Source organism: Poecilia reticulata, linkage group LG2, assembly GCF_000633615.1.
Source record: "Poecilia reticulata strain Guanapo linkage group LG2, Guppy_female_1.0+MT, whole genome shotgun sequence".
Taxonomy (NCBI): Eukaryota; Metazoa; Chordata; class Actinopteri; order Cyprinodontiformes; family Poeciliidae; genus Poecilia; species Poecilia reticulata.
The window spans coordinates 35,181,967-35,202,495 of record NC_024332.1 but is presented as its reverse complement, the minus strand read 5'-3'; the positions used below and the strand labels follow the sequence as shown (position 1 = coordinate 35,202,495).

At 36.7% G+C, this 20,529-nt stretch overlaps 1 protein-coding gene across 1 annotated transcript in view; it reads left to right on the top strand.

Moving 5' to 3' along the window:
• Positions 1-19,580, top strand: part of map2 (microtubule-associated protein 2) — an 84,436-nt gene extending 64,856 nt beyond the window's left edge. The window contains exons 12-19 of the mRNA XM_017309283.1: positions 1,724-1,861; positions 2,981-3,042; positions 5,120-5,261; positions 5,743-5,799; positions 5,970-6,277; positions 13,971-14,052; positions 17,342-17,454; positions 17,691-19,580. Of these exons, the coding sequence (XP_017164772.1) occupies positions 1,724-1,861; positions 2,981-3,042; positions 5,120-5,261; positions 5,743-5,799; positions 5,970-6,277; positions 13,971-14,052; positions 17,342-17,454; positions 17,691-17,912 (1,124 nt within the window). The 3' untranslated portion in view covers positions 17,913-19,580. The remainder of the gene's footprint in view (positions 1-1,723; positions 1,862-2,980; positions 3,043-5,119; positions 5,262-5,742; positions 5,800-5,969; positions 6,278-13,970; positions 14,053-17,341; positions 17,455-17,690) is intronic.
• Positions 19,581-20,529: the final 949 nt, after the last annotated feature.

Genomic DNA, 20,529 nt, shown 5'->3' with positions numbered 1-20,529 from the left:
AAATTATTTTCTAATCCTACTGAAGAATGAATAATACAATTTGAATAAATAATCTCCAAATTACCCTTATTCCTAAAATTAATATCACTACACATTTTTTTTCGACTGGTTATTTCATGTGAACAGTAAAAAAAAAAAAATAAAGTTTTTACTAGAGATGTGCCGATCAGGTTTTTTCCTGCTGATACCGATCACCCATGAGGGCCGATCACCGATACCGATCACCGATACCGATCACCGATACCGATCACATAATTATTATTATTATTTTTTATCATAAACACTACCGGTTACATTATGTGGAAAAAGGAACCATGAATTCACCTTAATTTAGACAAAAACTTGTTTTTAATAACYTTTTCCAAGAAGAAAACTAAACAAAACAGGCATTGTGCAAATTGTACTGCTATCAGTAATACTATCTTTAACAGACTGAAAACACATGAAGGCTCTGAAGAGGCTAAATAATGCAAAGAGCCAAAATAAAACTTCTCAACATTGCCAAAAAAATTCAAGTATAAAACTTAACATTCAAAGGCAAATACAGGATCCATTACAATAAACAATACTGAGTTACTGAATGAAAACTTCCTGTTAGCATGGCGGCTAGCTGATTACTGCTAGTTCTGATTGGCTGTTTCTGACTGAGCGGAGTAATTATGCAGAGCAGGGAGGAGATCGATTATTTTTTTAGAGATTATCCGTCTCATGTTAGGACAGCAAAAGTTTTAATATGTATGTAAAATGTATTTTTTTAGGTTAGATGCTGCAGCTTTAAACAGAGGTTTGGTGTGAGAGTCACTACCAGGTGGAGCAGAAGCGGCGCTCCATCTGTGAAATATTACTACCTGTAGCACATAGCAGCGGTTCAACAGCGAGAGCAGAACCAGCGTCTTACATCGCAGCTCGAAGACTTAAATAATTTTCCGGGTTATTTGTTTAGCTTTCTGACCGTCATGCTAATCCGGGTGAGTGTTTGTAGCTGTGCGCTGCTTTACCTGCTATCTGATCCTCCATATGTCTTTTTTTACTGCAGTGAGCCTCCATGTAGCCAAACTCCGTCAAGTATGGCATTGTTTTTATGTCGTATTAGCTTCGTTGTGTTGATGCATTTTGACGTGCTTCAATTTTTCAATTCCGCCGCAACACGCAACATCGCTTAGGATTTGTTGCTGCGCGTTTGCGCAGTGTGAAGGAAAGAGGAAACCAGCTGCACAGGCAGGCTACGAAATGAGAAGCAGGTGATCGGTATCGGCAACAAGAGCCAATGATCGCCGATCACTGATCATGCACTTTTTCACGGAAATCGGCCCGATTATGATCGGTGACCGATCGAYMGGCACACCTCTAGTTTTTACCCCAATAAATTRCATTGTGAAAAATKAGTGTTTTCATGTCCTATACTATAATCAACAAATGCTAATACCAGCAATATGGGACGCTTGGAGAAAAACAAACAAAAATAAAGAAAAGGTTTTCTGTATCAAAGGACAAATATCAATATTTATTTTTTTTTACAAATATTCTCTTTTTAATTTTTTCCAGGCATGTTTTTCGAAACAGCTATATGAACTTCCAGGACCGCAATTAAGAAATATGTAGAAAGTCATAAGAAATAAACATTCTCAATCAAACAGCAGAAAGGCWCCCAAGTGTGATGATGTCCCCCGTCAAAGGCTTTCAGTGTTTTTAGTCACTTGCTTTGTTTCTTTGAATTTTGCAGCCATCATAAAGAAGACTGAGTTCAACAGAAAAGTGGAGACTCAGACTCTGTCTCCGTCCAAGCGGAGCGCCATGAAGCCAGCAGTCCGTCACACGAGGCCGATCCAGCATCACTCCTGCCCAAGAAGGAGACCAACAGGTGAAACATGGGCTTGTTCTGTCAGGCAGTTTCCTTAGCATTTACCAGAACAGCAGTTCCCATCATSTCAGTCATGYCATGTCAGAGTACTCTTACATAAGGTATTCATTTTTGTTTTATTGATTACAATTACTTGTTTGGTTTTGTGTTTTTCTGTTTATGTAATCAAAATTAAACAGATTGAAARAAATGTTTCATCTGTTTTCATTTAAAGAAAAGTTATGGCCCTTTGTACATTAATTTATTCAGCTTTTGTGCTGTTGTCACTTTAGTTTCCCACTTAACTTTTGCACTTGGTTTGAACTATTAAWKATCTGTCCTTCATAGTCATACATTTTCATTATAATTGGTCGGCAAATACTGAAGTTGTTACAGTTTTTAAACCATACTATAAACTCTTTTCCACTTTCAAATGTATGATTCCTTCTAAGCTACTAATCTATGTTTTGTTCCGTAAGCAGTCTCTGATGCTGTTCTGTCCCAGAGGCAGTTTGCACCTAATTTTCCCCTGATGGACTGAATACTGTGTCACCAATGATAAAAGCTCAGCTTTCTGCTGCATTGCCCCAATTAGATTATAGAAATCCTTCACTCTGTATGATTTAATGCCAAGTCTTTGAAGAACAACGCTCTCAAAGGAGCAGCAACCTACTCCCATTGCACATTTGACTCATAGCCTATGAAGCCATACGTGTTTTTACTTATAGCTTATAACACATGCAAGATCTTGCCTTCTTCCTATAGTGCACATTGGTGCTATGTGTTCCCCAGATTAGTGACACACACACCCCAGGACATCCACCAGTATTCCTCTCTTGTACAACTTTCAATACCAGCAATATGGGACGCAATAGGACAGAATGGTGTTCCTGTCTTACTAATGCAGACAGGAACACCATTAAATGAGCCGTAGTTTTGGAGATCCTCTCACCACAAGTTGATCCTTGTTCAAGTCACCTGTTTTTCTCCAATCTAAGACATACAATTCAAGTATAAATGTGTATTACAAGCTATTTAATTGGCAATGTAGACCATTTTAAGTACTTCTACTTTAGATTAATTGTATTTAGATTAGATACTGTATGTCCTGCCTAATTTTCCCTCATTTCTGTGTTTCAGAAGGCCTTTCAGACAGTCGCCACCCTCTTAGTGTTGCCAGACAGTCGCGAGACAGAGCATCAGTAAGTATAAAAAGCAAAGTCACCTCTGATGTAACATTTTCCATCAAAGCCAGTTAGAGGAGTAACAAAAAAAATTGGAAAAGCATAGCAACTACAAATCAGTGCATAACAGAACATGTCTTAATAGACAGAGATGCTTGAGATCAGGGTCCTAAAAATAAGTCATGCAATCAGAATCACATTCTTGCCTTTGCCAGCAAACAAGTTCACAGGCTAAAACAATAATTTTGATGTAATGATAATAAGATAATTGTATCACAAGTTTTGTCTTCCCATTATTTGTAGGCAAATATCGCAATGTAAAACACATGGTTGCAAGCCTTCTTATCTTCCATGAATCTAGAAACACTCCAAAAATCTCTTCTTAAATTGGAGAATTAAATATTTTCAAGATATAAATGCCTTGTATTGTAGCTTAAAAAGAGAATATAGCTTGATATAACTATCAAAAATACCTCAAACGTTGACGCATAATAGCTGAATTACATCAACTGACAGAAGAATAACACAAACAATATTTTTCTCTTGTAATTTAAAAAAACAGTGACAGTGCTGGCTTTCCATACAGGACTATAAGCTGTTAGATTACTGGTTCTTTTTGCACAGATAGTGAAGACAGACCCATTTGGAGTGTTTATTATACCGAGTGGGTGGAGAGTCACCCTGTGACATTTCCCCATCGGCTGGCGTGGTCGTGACTCCATTTTCCTCCTCCACCATGCTAATGACAGTTATTGTGTCTAAAATAACACCATTTCTGCATTCCTTAAATGTCATGTCATTTTCAGCATACTGTAAATGTCTTCTAATGCATCTATTAATGTGTGACCGGTTACTGTTGCCAAAGCTGAACATGATGTTCTATGCTCCACCTTTTTTATGTTTGTTGATCGACACCTTTGTATACATATTTTTTTAAATAATCGTACAAATGTAATGCATCTGATGAATGCTCCTCAGAAGTACTGATGTCACCTGTGTCACCTAGTGGAAGAAGACTAGTTGAAGAAAAATACCGTACATTCCTGTTTGAGTGCATTTACACATAAAATGGTCGTACAAACATTTTCCCAATCAGACAACACAACTTGCAGAGCTCTGTGCGAATTAGTTTGACCTGCTGTGTCTGGTGTCGAGAACGGTAGCAGAACGCCTCCCTGCGAGCAAGATATTAATCATGCAACTACATCAATGAGAATTTATTTCCATATTTTATTTAAAGTATGGGAGAGCTTTAAGCATAATACCAGAGCTACAATGGAATGGGTTATTTCATAGCCTATTTAGTAGAGTGGCTTAATCCGAGTCCAAATACAAGCTAGAATCTGTGAAAAGAATTTGAAAGTGATGTTCAAAGATGCTATTCATTTAATCTGTCTAAGTTCAAGGTATTTATATAGGAAGGACATTTATATTTTCAAGTGACATTAACCAAAAAATAACACCTGTTATTGCAGAAAGTATTGACTGTATGAAAGTATTTACTCTTTCCAATTCATGAATATACAGTACTTTGTGTGGATTAATCACATACAATCTTTTGAGCTGCTAATGTTAAAGTTTAAGGCCTATAATTATTTTTTTCTCACTGTTCCTATTTCCATTCATTACACTATGTTAACAGAAAATCACCAAATTTAAATGATCTCAATTATCAGTGAGATATTCACTGATAAAACCATTTTTATCAGTGATTTTGATAAAGACTCATGATATCAAGCGTGATAACTGTTCACTTTAAACTGCTGTCATTCTCATAACTCCTTTGTCRCTGTGTTGTTTATATTTGCATACTGGGTCACATCGTTGTTCCATTTTAGTGTCATGCTCACCATTTGTTACAATGATTCCCATCTAGATGTCCAGCCTCATTAGACCACAGAGTTCATCAGAATCACAGTCTTACAGTTGAGATGGGTGGACAGTTGTTTGGCAGGCTAGCTCCACAAATTGTGAATGTGCAGAAATGTTATGTAATTACAAGAAGTCAACAATCACATGATACTATTTAAGCTGATGTTACTGCGCTGCACTAATGAGATTTTTTATTTCATTTTTTTTTTTTTTTCCCCATTAGGATGGTGGGTCACGGAGTCCAGTAAAAAGATCATCTGCACCACGTCATGCCTCTATCCTGGGTCGCCGTGGCTACCACGAACACGAGGAGAGTTCTACCTCCATCACCAGCTCTGGATCGACTGCTCCCCGCAGACCCACATGTAGGCTGATCACTTCACTTCACAGAGGCATCAGGCTCCTAACAGTTGTCAGGATCAGAGGCAGAAATCTTTGTTTTTATATCAATATTGCTCAGTTGAAAGCATTTTCTGAAAAGGTAACAAATATTGTCAGTATTTATTTGAAAAATTTAACAATGAGAGTTGTTGATGTTGGGTATATCTGTTATGTACAGATTAGTCTCTTTTTCTTGTTGCATTATTTACCCAGTTCAGATTTCTCTTTCCAAGGGGATAACATATAGATTTATTTTTCTAATCTTTCTTTTAAATGTAGTAACAATTAAATGTGACAAACACTGACCATGATAGAAAAATGAATGTACCCTTCATCCCAATCAACACACACTATATAAAACAAAGAACCATCAAGAGCAACTAAGTCTTTTAAAACATGACCTACCCTGAATTTATTCATGTTTAGGTGCATGTTTTAATTTTCATTTAATTTCCCTTTTTACAGCATTTCGCACTGAAATGAGAGCAGAGCATAGGATAGGACGAGCCCCAAGCATGACAGGTGATGCAGAATTTCAAATGTAATGTGAAATGTTTCTCTTTTTTTTTTCAATGTAATAATCCAAATGACTTGAAATGAGTTGTATTCATGTTTGGATATTACAACTGCAAAATTTAGGATTACAACTCATCCCTGAAGTTCTCCTGTCATCATTTGTTTCAACCATGTAGTTACAGAATCGGTACGCTCCCGTTCAGCTCGCAGTGGGCACTCTACCCCTCGGACCCCGGGCTCCACAGCCATCACCCCAGGAACCCCTCCCAGCTACTCGTCATCTTCAAGAACCCCCGGGACCCCGCGCTCCCTCAGTTTGATTTCCCAGGAGAGGAAAGTGGCGGTGGTTCGCACCCCACCAAAGTCACCCGCAACCACTCCCAAGCAGCTGCGCATCATCAACCAGCCGCTGCCCGACTTCAAGAATGTCAAGTCCAAGATTGGGTCAACAGAGAATATCAAATACCAGCCAAAAGGAGGACAGGTGACATGTCATGTCTTCCAATTTCACCCTCAACACCTGAAGCCATTTGTGTTGTTTCCTTCATTCATGCATCTCCTTACTTAGTTTTGTTTTCCTTGTATCTTCTTTTATGTCATCATTGATTTATTATTTTAATACAGACTCATTAAGACAAAACTATGGGCTTAAGTTGCTTTCATATAAAAGCAACTTGTAGCGGAATTCCTTCGCTACAAAAACAAAAGTTTTTGTAGCGAAGGAATTTGGATCAACATTTTTTCATGTATATGAAAGTAGGTCTCATAACTGAGTTCATTCTAAAGAGTTTCATACACAGCTGCCCGCATCACAAAAATGGTCTGAGCAAATGGCAATATGTAGAAGTGACAGTAGTGCTTTGCAAATTGTGTTTTTCTAACAAATTCTCACCTTTTTTGTCCTGTATGTATCCTAAAGYCTCTTTTCTAAATTGTGTCCACACTTGGTGTTGTTTTGTTGTCTTTGTGATGGATTAGGTTTTTAGAAAAACTAGTTGACTTTGACAGTTTATTAGGTGTGTTTCACTTCACTGAAAAAAAATGTTGAGCTGTCACTGAGATGAACTCATCTCATCACTGTGTTTCAAGCATGTTAATGTTTCTTTCATTATTTTTGGCCTTTCCCTAAATTAGCACGTCAGACACTCCCGATTTTAGTACACAGAAATCTTTGACATCACACTGGAGATTGTTTTCTGAGGGTTTCCACCAGACTTTGTTTGTAAGGACAGCATCAACATATATATTCAAATGATCTTTTCTGATCCAAGGGAGACTGTGCATTTGAGTATATACACCTCCCTCCCTAGTATTGTCGAGATTTTTTGTCTTGTCTAGGTTTCACCCTGCAACAAAAACAGCAGTGCTGCAGCATCAAGCAAAGGGATGAAAACAGCAGTGTGTGTCCGTAGCCATCAGCTTATACAAGGCTGCACTGATGACCCGATTAGGAGTCTAGGCTTTTGCCTGATGTGTTTATGACTTTTACAGATCTCTGAGCTGCTTAGTGTGGTCAACTACAAAGTATGGAGGAATCATGTTCCAAACGATGGCCTGAAAAAAATGGATGCTTTGTTTTCCATTGCGTGCATGTTTCTCTGTCCAAGATGGCGTGATTGGTTATGATTTGTGACATGGTTCTTGTTCCTACTGCTAACAGTTATTTACTTCATCCGTTCCAAACCGGAGGAGTTTCAGAAGTAATCCTGTGGATGTGGAAGTGAATTTTTTGTGCATTTTTCATCCAATGCACAGATCACATTTCTTAGCTTGTGTTTTTTTTATGATGCATATTTCAAAATTAACACAAGCAGTTGTGTCCAAACTTGGTGAGAACAGCATATTACTAATGGGCTCATTTGCACTTGAAAAGAAATATTGTGATTTAAAAAAAAGTTTCTCCTGTTTTCATTAAAATTATTTTTGCTGGTTTGAACACAAGGCCATTCATTTTGTGTGTTCCCTGTCTTATTACTAAAGGACGTCATCTTTTGGTAGCTCATTTGTGTTTTTTTTTTTTTAATTTTATCAGAACCAGGAGAAAACTTCAGATTGTCAACCTATTTAGAGATGCACACTGTCATTTAGCAAAGGTAACATTTAATCTGCTCCTCTACGCAGAGAATCTAAGCTTGAAAGATAGCTTAAGATTCATGTACTTTTATAGTTTCAGTTTTTTGTGATTGCCTACATATTCTTTTGATGGCCAAACGGGGATTTTGTACATTTACTGCTGGAAGTCAGTGCTGCACTTCTTTACCATTACTGTTTGTTTGTTTGTTTGTTTGTTTGTTTGTTTGTTTGTTTGTTTGTTTGTTTGTTTGTTTGTTTGTTTGTTTGTTTGTTTGTTTGTTTGTTTGTGACACATAAGTTCAGGTCACACAGCGGCTGGTTACATATCCTCTGCTGTTACATATCCTCACTGATAGTTGCATCACACTATCCAGTAGAGTTGTTTACTCAAGAGTAAATGTTATTTTACATAAACTAAATGTATTTGTTGCTGCAGATCAAATGAAAACAAAATCAAAAGCAGATTCTCCCTTGCACATTAAAAAACATTTTGATCTGTGGTCAAGAATTTAAACAGTTTCAGCAACAGTTTTTGTTCGTTCTGACATTCTCTTTTTTCTTGTAAGCAACGAATATGTCTCTGTATTCATCAGGAAATTCAGATTGTAATCAATAAGCTGAACTTAATCACTTTTTGCTGATAAAATTCAATGCCTGACAGATTCTCCCATTTGTGTGACATTTAACAGAAATAATTTACAGGAGAKGTTTTGTCAGATTTAACTTCAGACAGTTGATAAACATGTCTTTTGACTTAATGTATGTAAACTTCTGGTTTCAGCTGTATGTACCTTTACAGCTAGCTAACTGTAGTTAGTCAAGGACTAATTCCCTTGACTGTAGTTGGTGCTTCTTTGTATAAAATTGGTCAAGTTTTGTGGTGAGTAGGATTTGCTTTTCCTCTACGCTCTGTTAGCTTTTGGTTTCACAACTGTAAAGCAGTGTCATAAACGCTAAATATCAGAAAAAATCTCATCACTTTTTTTTTCTTTCATACCAAAATACTCAGGCAAACAGAATTTAGTCCAATCAGGTTCCAGCAAAAACATGTCAGTTTACAAAGCTGACATTTAATTAAAAATAACTTAAATCTGTCTGCGCATGAGGGTTAACGGCTTTTTATATTACAGCTGACAGATAAGAAGTGAGCAGCCAATACCAGTGGCAGGATGAGATATGGGGGATGTGGCTCACAACCCAGGGTGACATCCTCCCAGAGGGCTTCATGAGCACTCACGAAAATATTTAGCTAGACAGAATCTTGCAAAAGTATTGCAGCTGSAACATATAGTGGATAACTGAAAAGTGGACAAAGGGTATGTCTTTTTTTTAAATGAAAAATTAGAAATATTTAGAAAGTATTTGTACTAAACTCCTTTCAACCATTGTTTTGTTTGTTTGAGAGCATGGTTTTAGAATATAAGTAAGTAAATAAGGATGAAGAGGACCGCTGAACCACAGAACACATGTGACAGGTCAGCAGTAAAGCTACGGAGAAGATTAAAGTAGGGTTATTTTGTAAAACCAATACTAAAACTAAGCATCTCACATAGCCCTTGTTTATAGTTTTCAGTTAAAGAAGTTATACYTTTTACAACAGTTGARGTATAAAAATCATAATTCAGAAAGGTAGTAAAGTTTTAAATATTTTTTAGCATAACTCACAGGTTATCAGGCACAGGAAGAGAAAGGGAAGCTACAAGAAAATGCCTGTATTTGATTTATGAACTTTGGTGTCMGTTTCTTTATGCTTTAAAGTTCTTAGTCTGCTCTTACCACTAAAACATTTTGTCTCATAAAACATTTTTTCATGTTAGGTAAAATGAAAGAAAAAATATATTTTGGAAAGCCTGTTAATTTTTCCCTCCATAACTGAAGGACATTTTCTGTCYAAGTGATTATCATCATCATTATTCCTCTTGTTCCAAGTTTTCTTAAATATTCAAAAGAAAATAWTAAACGAATAATTAATCTTTGAAAAATTATGACATCTAATTTGTCCCATCATTTAGGAATATCGCTTACATTATCCCACACTTGTAGGGAAAAAGCATTGGTGGATTGAGTATTGTTATTTTGACCTTGAAAAGCTTTCAGCTTCTCCTCATGCAAATGTCTTACTTACAAATGGGAATCATTTTAAGGGAAAGTAARCAGGCTTCTAAATGCTATAAGATGCATAGTTGCAATATGGAAAAGTCTACATAAATAGATTTTCTATGTTCTGTGCTAAGTGTACATTTGCTTTTTAATAATTTGTTTTAATATATATGTATATATTTTTTTTATTTGTAAAATGGAGATGCAAAAACATTTTTAAGCTATTTGTCAGGATAGACTTTGATAGCCCATAAACCATCACCTGACCACAAACWTATTATCTGCTTTCACTTTTTAAAATTTGTTTAATTCATTTACCTTTGTTTTAAATAAATATACAGGTTTTAATTTTATTTACAGCATAAYGGATGGTTATAGAATAACATGAGTCTTTCGGATAGTCATCTTGGAATTTAACCATCTTTTAGTAACAAAAACCCAAAAAGCTTAAGGCCAAATGCCTGTTGTTCTGTCAACAGGTCCTTTCCTGCAGAAACCACCTAAAAATATGTTTGCACAATTGAATGGCTTTTTTATTTCCCTTCCAATTGCTGCATGACATGTCGCTATTTTTATTATTAATTTGCGCTATTGAGTTGACTGTGTCWGCATCTCTCTCCTGCTTTCTCTTTCTTTGCAGCTGCTGCGAGTCATTAATTGTCATAGTACACTCACATATTTTTCACCCYTGCATGCACCTTAAACTGAGGTCCCAATTTAAGGTGGCTGTAATTTGCCTCTATTTTTACCTCAAGGCCCCTCTGAAGATCGTCCCTTTCTGCCACCGTCAAGTTAAGAAAGCTGCAGATTAAAATCAGAAGTATTGGATTACAGTTTATGCCTCCCACTCCCATTGGTATATAAAGCCTTCAGTGTATGTATCGGGTCAGGGCTTCAGTCATGCAGCCTATTTGTCTGAGTYTTGTGTTTTTTAATTGTTCACTTTATTWATTGATCAGCTCATTCCAAGGTTAGAATGGTGTCTTTTGTTCTGCCCTACTGTAGATGTGTTTCCTAAAGTATGCTTGTCCAAGGCTGCAGAGGAACTGTGAGAGCCAGGACTATTGTTCAAAAATCTCTGGACWATTAAGTGACTAGTTGATAGAAACTGTTTACAAGATTTGTTAAAGGGTCAAAGTATTTTCCCACTTCATTGCTCGCCTCCGCCCCTGCAGGTCCTCATCCCCAGTGTAAAACTGAACTATAGCCATGTTCAGTCTAGGTGTGGGTCCTTGGACAGGCGGGGCCACTCAGCAGGAGGTGGAAACGTGAGTCTTGTCCTGCAAACCATTCTCAGTGTTACATTATCAGTGCATTTTGTGGTGTGTTGTGCTGTGCCTTTTGCAGTCTTACTGCTTCCCTTTTCAACTTGTTGTTCTGTGTGTTGTTCATTCACYGAGCTACGRAGATATTTGCCAACATGCTTTTTTATGGAAACTTGTTTTTCTGTAATTTTGATTTGCTTTTGCTAATTTTATTTTTAAAGGTTTAAACGTTCAAATTCTTGKACTTTTCTGAAAAGTACCGCCACTTTAGTAATATGTTTTCTAGCACCAGGTGAAAATGTTTTTTTGTTTTTTTTTTTAAATAAAACCGTAAAATAAATGTTGCTAACTTTGGACATTGGATCCAGGACTCTAGGATTATCAAAAGAGCCTGCGTAGAAGAGGGAGGTCAAAGATTTTTCTCTTTGTGTGCTCCAACCTTGTGAAATGTTGAACAAAAGGAACAAAAATAAGAAGAAATTATCAAAAAATACTGTCAATTCTAATTAGCAAATGAGTGTTGTGAAAAAAAATTGAAACAGGGGTATATATTATTCTACTTGAGATTTGCTGCAAACAAATATCWAATTTTATTTTTCTCTACTGAATAAATTCACTTAAAATAAAGATTCCTTCATTGTTAGGGTTATGCCAGCRGATTTAAAATATGTATCTATTTCAAACCTTTTTATACATGTTTATCATKAAAAGTGATTGCCATTTTATGCGATCGCCATTAGATATGAAAGATTTAAGCATTTGAAAGACATTCCAAAAGCGTTCAACACCACAACATATTATAGTTTTGTTTGAGTTCCTGTTTTGACGTACAGTTAAAAATCTCTCTCAACAAATGTAAAGGTTTTCGACTAGATTATATTCCAATGATTTAAGACCTTCCCCACTGACCTTCAGACCTTCCCCACTGACCTTTATCTGCAATATGTAGAATATTTCATGAAACAGTTGATTGAGTCTAATTGCAGCCATCTGAAGGAGCAGGTACGACGTCTGCTCCATCTGTGGTTTTTGATTTGACTGATCCATATTATCATTGCACCATAACACAAGCCTCATAACGATGAAACAATTAAAAGTTTCTCTGACTGTATAGCCCTGGACTAGGTCTGTTTACATTAAACCTATTTTTGTTTAATGAATTCAAGCATTCAGCATGAAATTACCAATGTACCTTGGCAAACAGCTGTGCTTAAACAACAATTACAAAAATGTACTGGTGCCCTTGGCAAAGCAGTCAATAGCTGTTCATAGAACCGTTTTGTGCTCAATTGAGTGTTGTCTGGAATATTTTCTAAACAGACTCAGTTGGTGATTTTCTTTTGCTTCTTCTTAATGCCTACGACTTTGACTTACGTTATTACTCATTTGGAAGAATACATAGAAAATCAAAAAATTGCTGATTTTATTAAAAATTAAACAATAATAAAGTAACAAAGGGAAATGTTCCAGAAATCTGATCCAATTCCTACAATGTAATATGTGGAATTTTCTATATTCTATAGAAAGATCAAAGATGGCACAACAAAAGTAATATATTTTATTTGCAACAAGGGGAACATGGTTCAAGAATTTCTTTGGTACTTTTATACCAAAAATATACTTTTTAAAGTTTTTGCAGATTATCTGCTAATGTCTGAAGAAAGTGATGCAAGAGTTTGAGAGACTTCATGGATGTAGAACTGCTGTTTATTGTCCTCACAGAAAGTTTTTTTTAAATACATAAAGATTTGGAGTTGCCTTTCATATCACAACCCAACAGGAAGAGTTGAATGGTTTGTCAAAGGATTGAAATACTTGATGATCTAATTCAATACTTACACAAAGCACAACACATTATTTTTRACTTTGTGTTCATGTTATTTGTTTTCATACCAGTGAAGCTTCTTTATGATTCACCGACACCACAACTTTTCAAACCAACATTATTATCCATGTAGGTGCAGAAGCTCCAACARCTGTACTACGTAGTCTGCATCTCATTACCTTCATTGTTCATCGTCTGACTTCTATTCACGTGTTCATAACAAAGCTTCTGTTTTCCAGAATAATCATTGAAAAACATTAACTATGTCGGTGACCTTACATGTTGCAGTGATTCATTTCAGCCTGTGTTGTTTCTCTCCTTACTCATTTTGCTGTGCCTTAGAGCTTTATTACTCCTTTCTGTTTGCTGTCTCATAGTGTAGAAGTAGAACTACAGTAGTCCTGATTTGAATCTGATACAGAATCTTTGGAGAGAGCTGAACATGAGGATGATTTTCTACAGGAATCTTCCTATTGATGTAAATCAAAACACATTTTTATATTCTTCTTCAAAAGACGTTTTTAACCTATTTGTTTGTCTATTCAAGAAGGTGTCTACTATTTTCATAAGAAAAAAAGATCTGGGCACAGAAAACATTAAATGTAAGAGTTGTCAAGGAAATAAATATTATTGGACATAAATGTACTAGAGAATTACCAACAAAATTCAACACCTCATTTTAAGCWGGTTTAACTTTGATCTCCAGCGTCTCTTGGAGCCAATGCTATTACCCCCAAATTTGAGGCCTTTTGGGTTGAGGTTGAATTATTTTCTTTATGAAGAAGATGCACRGCGGAATTGCATATCTTACAGCACGCAATCTGCTGTAACTCAGAGAAATTTGGTATTTTTTTTAACATGATTTAGACTCTCAAAATGTTGACTTTGGTATTTCTCAACTTTGTCTTTTCCAGGTACAAATACAGAACAAGAAGATTGACCTGAGCCATGTGACCTCCAAATGTGGTTCTCTCGACAACATTCATCATCGACCAGGTATAGAGCTCCATACATAGTTGGTGATACAAAGGGAGTCAGGGGTGATGTGAATGACAGCAGCTGTGGGTGTTTTAGGAAGCCTTATTCACTGGTATGCAGCCCCATCCACACCTGTTGGAAACACGAGTGAAAAGCTTTGAATTGATCTTCCACTGCAGCAGTATTATCTTTTGCTGTAAAATTCATAAAATTTTACAGCAAAATTCACAAAATTTGACATCCACGATATTTACCACTAAAACATGTTTTACAGCTATTATTCACCTTTAAAAATAGCATGAYATATAAATCCATATCTGTTAGTGAGGCTGGATACTTAACATACTGCCAGRTGCACTGAGCAGAATGGCAGACAGCTTTTAAAGAGGTGCATCACACAGCAGCAATCTGGGTTCACCAGGTCTCCATAACAACCATCTACATGCCTTCCAAAATGCCAACCATTTTGGAAGGCATGCCAGGAAAAAGRCCTTTTCTGTCCAACTGCTACAAAGGTAAAAGTTTGGAGCCATGTGCTAGAGGGGATGGAGACTTTTTTTTATTGAAACACTGACTTTTGATGAGATGGGTTTAGTGCAAAACAAAGACAAGTTATCATGTGGTTTATTGTACATAGTGGGAGATCTGTCATGCTGTGGGCTTGTCCACAGCCATTGTTTCTCTTACAATGGCTGTGGATATCTTATTAGAAAGCTTCACAAGCTCTTTGACATTCCAGAACATTTTAGATAAAAAATAAGAGCAAACCACTAGAGGAAAAAAAATTATTCTGTTATTAGTACTTCAGTCATTAGGATAAGAGTTTAAAGCCATTTGGTCAAATTAAGCAAGAAATGAGTCACCTCAGTTGGAATGGAAATAATTCCTGACATAAAACATGCAAAAATATCCAGCAGTTAGCTGAGGGTAAGATGTGTAATTGCAGTAGTTTTATGCAATCAGTTATATATAGATATAGAAAATTGAAAATATTGCTCTGACTGACTTGCTTCTCAGACACTAAATAACAAATCCATTTCAGCATAAATAATGGCTGTTTTGTAGCTTATATAAATCTCCGAAATAACCCGTCAATCACTCTGGGTTGCTGAACTCTTCAGTGTCCTGTTGTGCTGGAGGAACAGCAGCTGAACTGAGGCATGAACTGCATTTGGATTGACAGCTTGATGGATCTGTCCACAGGCAGTGGACTGTAGGAGGTGTTTTTCGGGTCCCTGGCAAACATTGCTGCAGTTGCGCTTTAATTCTTTCTAGAAAATGAGTGTGAAACAAGATGWTGAGAGCTGCATTGCATCACACCTCAGCTGACTCAATCCAGAAGCATTGACAGTCTCAGTTCTGGCCTCTACAAGACATGATAAATGTTTTAAGGGTTGCTGTGCTTTTTTTTTTTTTTTTTTTGTAGCTTGGACATATGATACTTTCTAAGCCTCTGGATAGTCTTGAATGTTGAACACTTAATAGTTGTAGTGAATAGTTAGGTCTCACACACGTATATAATTAGCTTGCATCCATCTTTGACTGTTGTTTTGGTTCTGTGTGTTTAAGATGTCACATTGATACTCTCCAAGTAATATTGCAGCAGTTGTTTGTTGCCGTTCTAGCTCCCTCTGCTGGCGTCTTTTTGTCACAGTTATTCTTGCTGCTCTWTATTATTTGAGGCTTTATGTGCAGGTTTGTCCCCAGTGTCAGCCTTAAGGCTCATTCCCAATGGTGGGTCAGTTTATTGTTATTTTTATTTAACCTTTACTTAAGCAGGCTAGWCCCACTGAGATCAAAGACCTCTTTTACAAGGGAGACCTGGCCAAGACAGCAATAAAAACAAACACACATTTAAATTTTTTTATTTGCTTGCAGAAAACASTCACTCACAGACAATGTGCACTCCAAAGACATTACCATATTTTTAAAGCCCTTCGATGTACCAAAGGTTTGAGGTTGAAGAATATAAATTATAAATTGTTCCAGGCACAATATGCTGAAAACCTTAAAGCTGCCCACTTTATTTTTWACTTTGGGGAACTTTAGCAGAACATCCATACATCTAAAAACAATCTAAAATACATGAAACTGTTAAAAATGGATGCAACATGTCTGTAAACATCAGTTTTCTAGTTGTGCTCCAGACTCCCAGTTGGATCAAGGTCTGGAATTTGACTAGACCATTCTGACACGAATATGCTTTTATCTAAACCAGTTCACTGTAGGTCTGACTGGGTGTTCAGAGTTTTGTTGGAAAGTGAATCTCTACCCCACACTAGAGTCTTTTTCAACCTCAAACAGATCTTTTTCTAGTATTGTACTACTCATTACCTTAGATCAACATTTAGCATTAAACATTTAATATCAGACCATTGTGTGCTTTGTGTTACTTCATAGGTGGTCGGAGAACAAACATTTAGTTTTATACCGAATTAATAATCTTTCCMAACATGGAGAACCAACATCTAATTTTACCAGAACAAGAATGAGAGAAACTCCTACTRGTTTATAAATTACAGACTACTTAATCTTATTAAACATGGGGAGCCAATATGTTTTTGTCTTTCTTTTGGTTTGTTGTATTGTTTGTATTTCCTTCTAATTCATGTAAAGCACTTTGAATTGCCTTGTTGCTGAAAATATGCTATATAAATAAATTGGCCTTACCTAAATACCACCTATCCTGCTCAGTGTTTATGTCCCTCCTCAAGATAAGCCTCCCAGTTCAGTTCACTTCAGCTTTATCAATATCCTCAAGGGAAATGAATCCTCAGACATCATAGCTACAAAAACAAAAGGACACAGAGTTACATAAAACATCAACAGTCAGTCCCTTTATCTCCACAATATAAGCTGCCATCACCATAAGTCACCATGTGGCAGCAGTAGTTTTTCAGCTACATATAGTGTTTTGCATGTTGGCCTCAAAGCTCAAGTTTGGTTCCATCTAAACAGAACCTCTTCTTAAATGTCTTTTTTGTATCTAAGTGGCTTGTGGCAAAGTCTGTGCTTGATCCCCTTTTTGCTTTTTTAAAACAATAATGTCCTTTTTCCAAATCAGATCACAAAGGCAGTAGGTGTATTTAAGGCTACTAAAGTAAAAATCAACTTAAAACAAATGCAAGACACAAAACATTTTGAAAAGAATGTGACCTTTTTCTTTCACTTAATGCTATAYGCTATTTTATGTYGCACCATCTCATAAAACCTGATAAAATGCACAGAAGCATATACAAAATAGTACAATGGTTAACCCCCTGTACTTTAGCAAGGGGGTAATTCTTTTTCTTCTTCTTATGCTCAGGTGGCGGTAATGTGCGAATAGAGAGTGTGAAGTTGGATTTCAAAGACAAAGCTCAAGCCAAGGTGGGTTCACTGGAGAATGCACATCATATTCCTGGTGGAGGTCGCATTATGGTGAGTGTTTAAATGCTAAATGCTTCTACGCATCAATGAAGGGGAGAGAATTTGTTGCGACGTCAAATATCTACAAAAACTTATTCTGTTTTGACTGACTAATCACACATCAAAGTCTCGTTTTTTTTTTTTTCTTTTTTAAATATTTGAGAAGACAGACAGACTGTCTGCCTGCAGTCATTTAAACTTATTCTCATGGTATATATTTTTTAAAACATATTTTCTGCATTTAACAGATTGAGAGCCACAGGCTGACATTTCGTGAGCATGCAAAGGCCCGTGTTGACCACGGAGCTGAGATCATCGTCCAGTCACCTGGTCTGTCAGGCTCCGTCTCTCCCCACCATCAGAAGGAAAGCCAGCTGTCGTCCTCTGGCAGTCTCAACATAATGGAGTCTCCACAGTTAGCAACCTTGGCCAAGGATGTAAGTGATGCCTTAGCCAAGCAGGGCTTGTGAACACTGGACCTCTAGACGGCTGCTGTGCATCCAAGACACCCTCACCTTTAAGAACTCTTCTGCCCTCTCTCACCATCATGAAACAAAGTGGTTACCATTGATGCTCAGCACACAGAGGTCTCCTTAACATCTTTCGCGCAACATCCGTCACTAAACTCTAAGCAGAGACTAGACTTAGAAGCTACTGTGTTTTGGTCTTCTATTTTTAACCTTAAACGTGTTTTTTCTGATTTGTTTTGTGGATATTCCTTTATGTTTTGAACAATGTTTTGCATAGTTAGACTGGGCGTTTGCTCTTGATTAAGTGGTATATCTGTCATCACTGGCTTTACTGGTCTTGGATCAGTGTATCGAAGAAGCGACAGCCTTTTTTTTTTTTTTTCTACTCTAAGCAACTAAAGACATGGCCTGTGCACCATGCCACCCTTTTTGTTCTTGCTCAGCAAACATGCATGATTGCCAGATCCCCTAACAACGAGCATCTTTACTGTGAGTCATTGTTGACTCGATACATGATCTGTTTAAAAATAATAATATAGAGATCTCTATAGGATACAACCTCTTTCYCATTCACATGTCTCACATTTTAAAAGGAAACAAAAATATGGCTATAAGATATTACTTTACAATGGCATATATGCAAGAACCACATCATGTTATGACAAGCATGTATGAATCAAATATGAAAAGAGGCTCTTTTATATTGAAGAAAAAAAAAACATTTTAGTAAATAATTTCCTCATTTATTGGATAAAGATTAACAAGTTCATGTTTTGTAGTTAATAGATGTTTTACAGTGTAATGCTTGGTGACAATGTCCAAGACTGATTTGGTGTTGCTGAGGGATGCATCTCCGTCTTGTCAAACAGCCTTACTCACTTAAACCTGCTCAGCAGATCTATATAGACGCCTGCTTAAAACACTTGGAGCTCATTCCACAAATATCTGTCCCAGAAGGAAATTCTTTGAGGAGCAACTAATAAAGGTTGATCTTTAAAGTCGATGATGATTGCTGTCTGAGCCACTGAAGAATAGATGCTACGGTAGATGTTGCCACTTCTCCAAAACGTGTGCAGGGGTGTGTGTATGGGTGTGCGTGTGCGTGTGTGTGTGTGTGCGTGTGCGTGCGTGTGTGTGTGCGTGCGTGCGCGCGCGCAAAAGCATGTATGTGTGTATGTGTGTGTGTGTATGCATTTGGTGCAGATCCCATGCCGTTTTATGGAGGGACGCCGCTGTATTTGGATTGTTTGTTGTGATGTGTAGGGAGATGAAATTGTTAAAGGTTAAAAAACTTTTTAAAAGCCTTAAATAAAAAAAAAAATACTTGTCAAATGTCCACTGGGAGAAAGAACTCGGTCAGCTCCTGATATATCTGTTTGGACAAAATGTTCGGGTGATCTAGATTTTTCTTTGTTGTTTTTTTTTCTCCAGACACTGTTTGTGGTATGACCCGCTTCCTGCCCAATTACTGCCCCCCAACTGCAACTGTTTGTTTGCTTCTGTGTTTATTCTGCATCCCCCATCTCCGTGTGCCTCTCCCCCACCTCTTGCTCCACCCTGCAGCAACTCTTAATGTATTTAAAAGGTCAAGTAGATGTATGCAGTTTTTCTCCTGTTGATATGACACCAATTATGATAATTAATGACAATAAAAATAACAAAAAGTGACACGCTKCTTGTTTTCTTTTCAAATGATCAAAAATATGTTGACATAGTTAGAAGTACACAGCGATGATTATGCAGAGGTTTATTTATTTGCAATAAATAACCCAATACACTGTATTGATTGATTGGCTTGTTTGATCATGTTTTGTTTTTGTGTTATACAGTGCTTTGCTAAAGTAACAATCCCCTTGAAAGTTTTGCACATTTTGTCTTGCCACAGGTTATCATTTGGTTTTTAGTCTGGACTTTGGCTGAGCCATTAATATGCTTTGATGTAAAACATTAAGCTTCAGCTCTGGCTCTATAGTTACGATTGTTGTCTTTCTGGAAGGCTGAACTTTCTCCAGTCTCTTATTTTCAGCGTTTACCAGGATTTATTTGATGTATGCACTATATTTATCTCCATCTATCTTCTCATCAGATTTGACCTGTAATCTTGTTCCTCCTGATGAAGAAAAGCATCCCAACAGCATGATGCTACCATCATCATGTTTCACAGTGAGTGTTCTGGGTGAGCTGCATCGTTTTTATCCCAAACGTAGTGTTTTTTTAATATATTATAAACAGAAAAATTCCATTTTGAAGCATCGATTCCCCTTCATATGTTGTTCTTCTGTTCTTCTTAACTTTACTTCTAGAACTAAGGTTTACTATGACTACCAAATGTTGCTTCAAACTGAGAAGATGTAAAAAGTTGTGGCACTATAAAAATCATTCATATAAAAAGACATTTTTGGTCAGACTTACCTTTAAGGGTATCCGTAGGCTGAAAAGTTTTGTTTACCGAAAAAGTGTGTCATACAAACATTACTTTGCTTATACACACACACTTCAAATTAGGTGCTAATCAGTTAATATGTGCATCTATTTCTCCAGGACTTTTAAAAGCAGCACCTTAAACTTTGATGAGTAGCTCACTAGCAGAATATTATTAGAAATTGCACAAAAATAG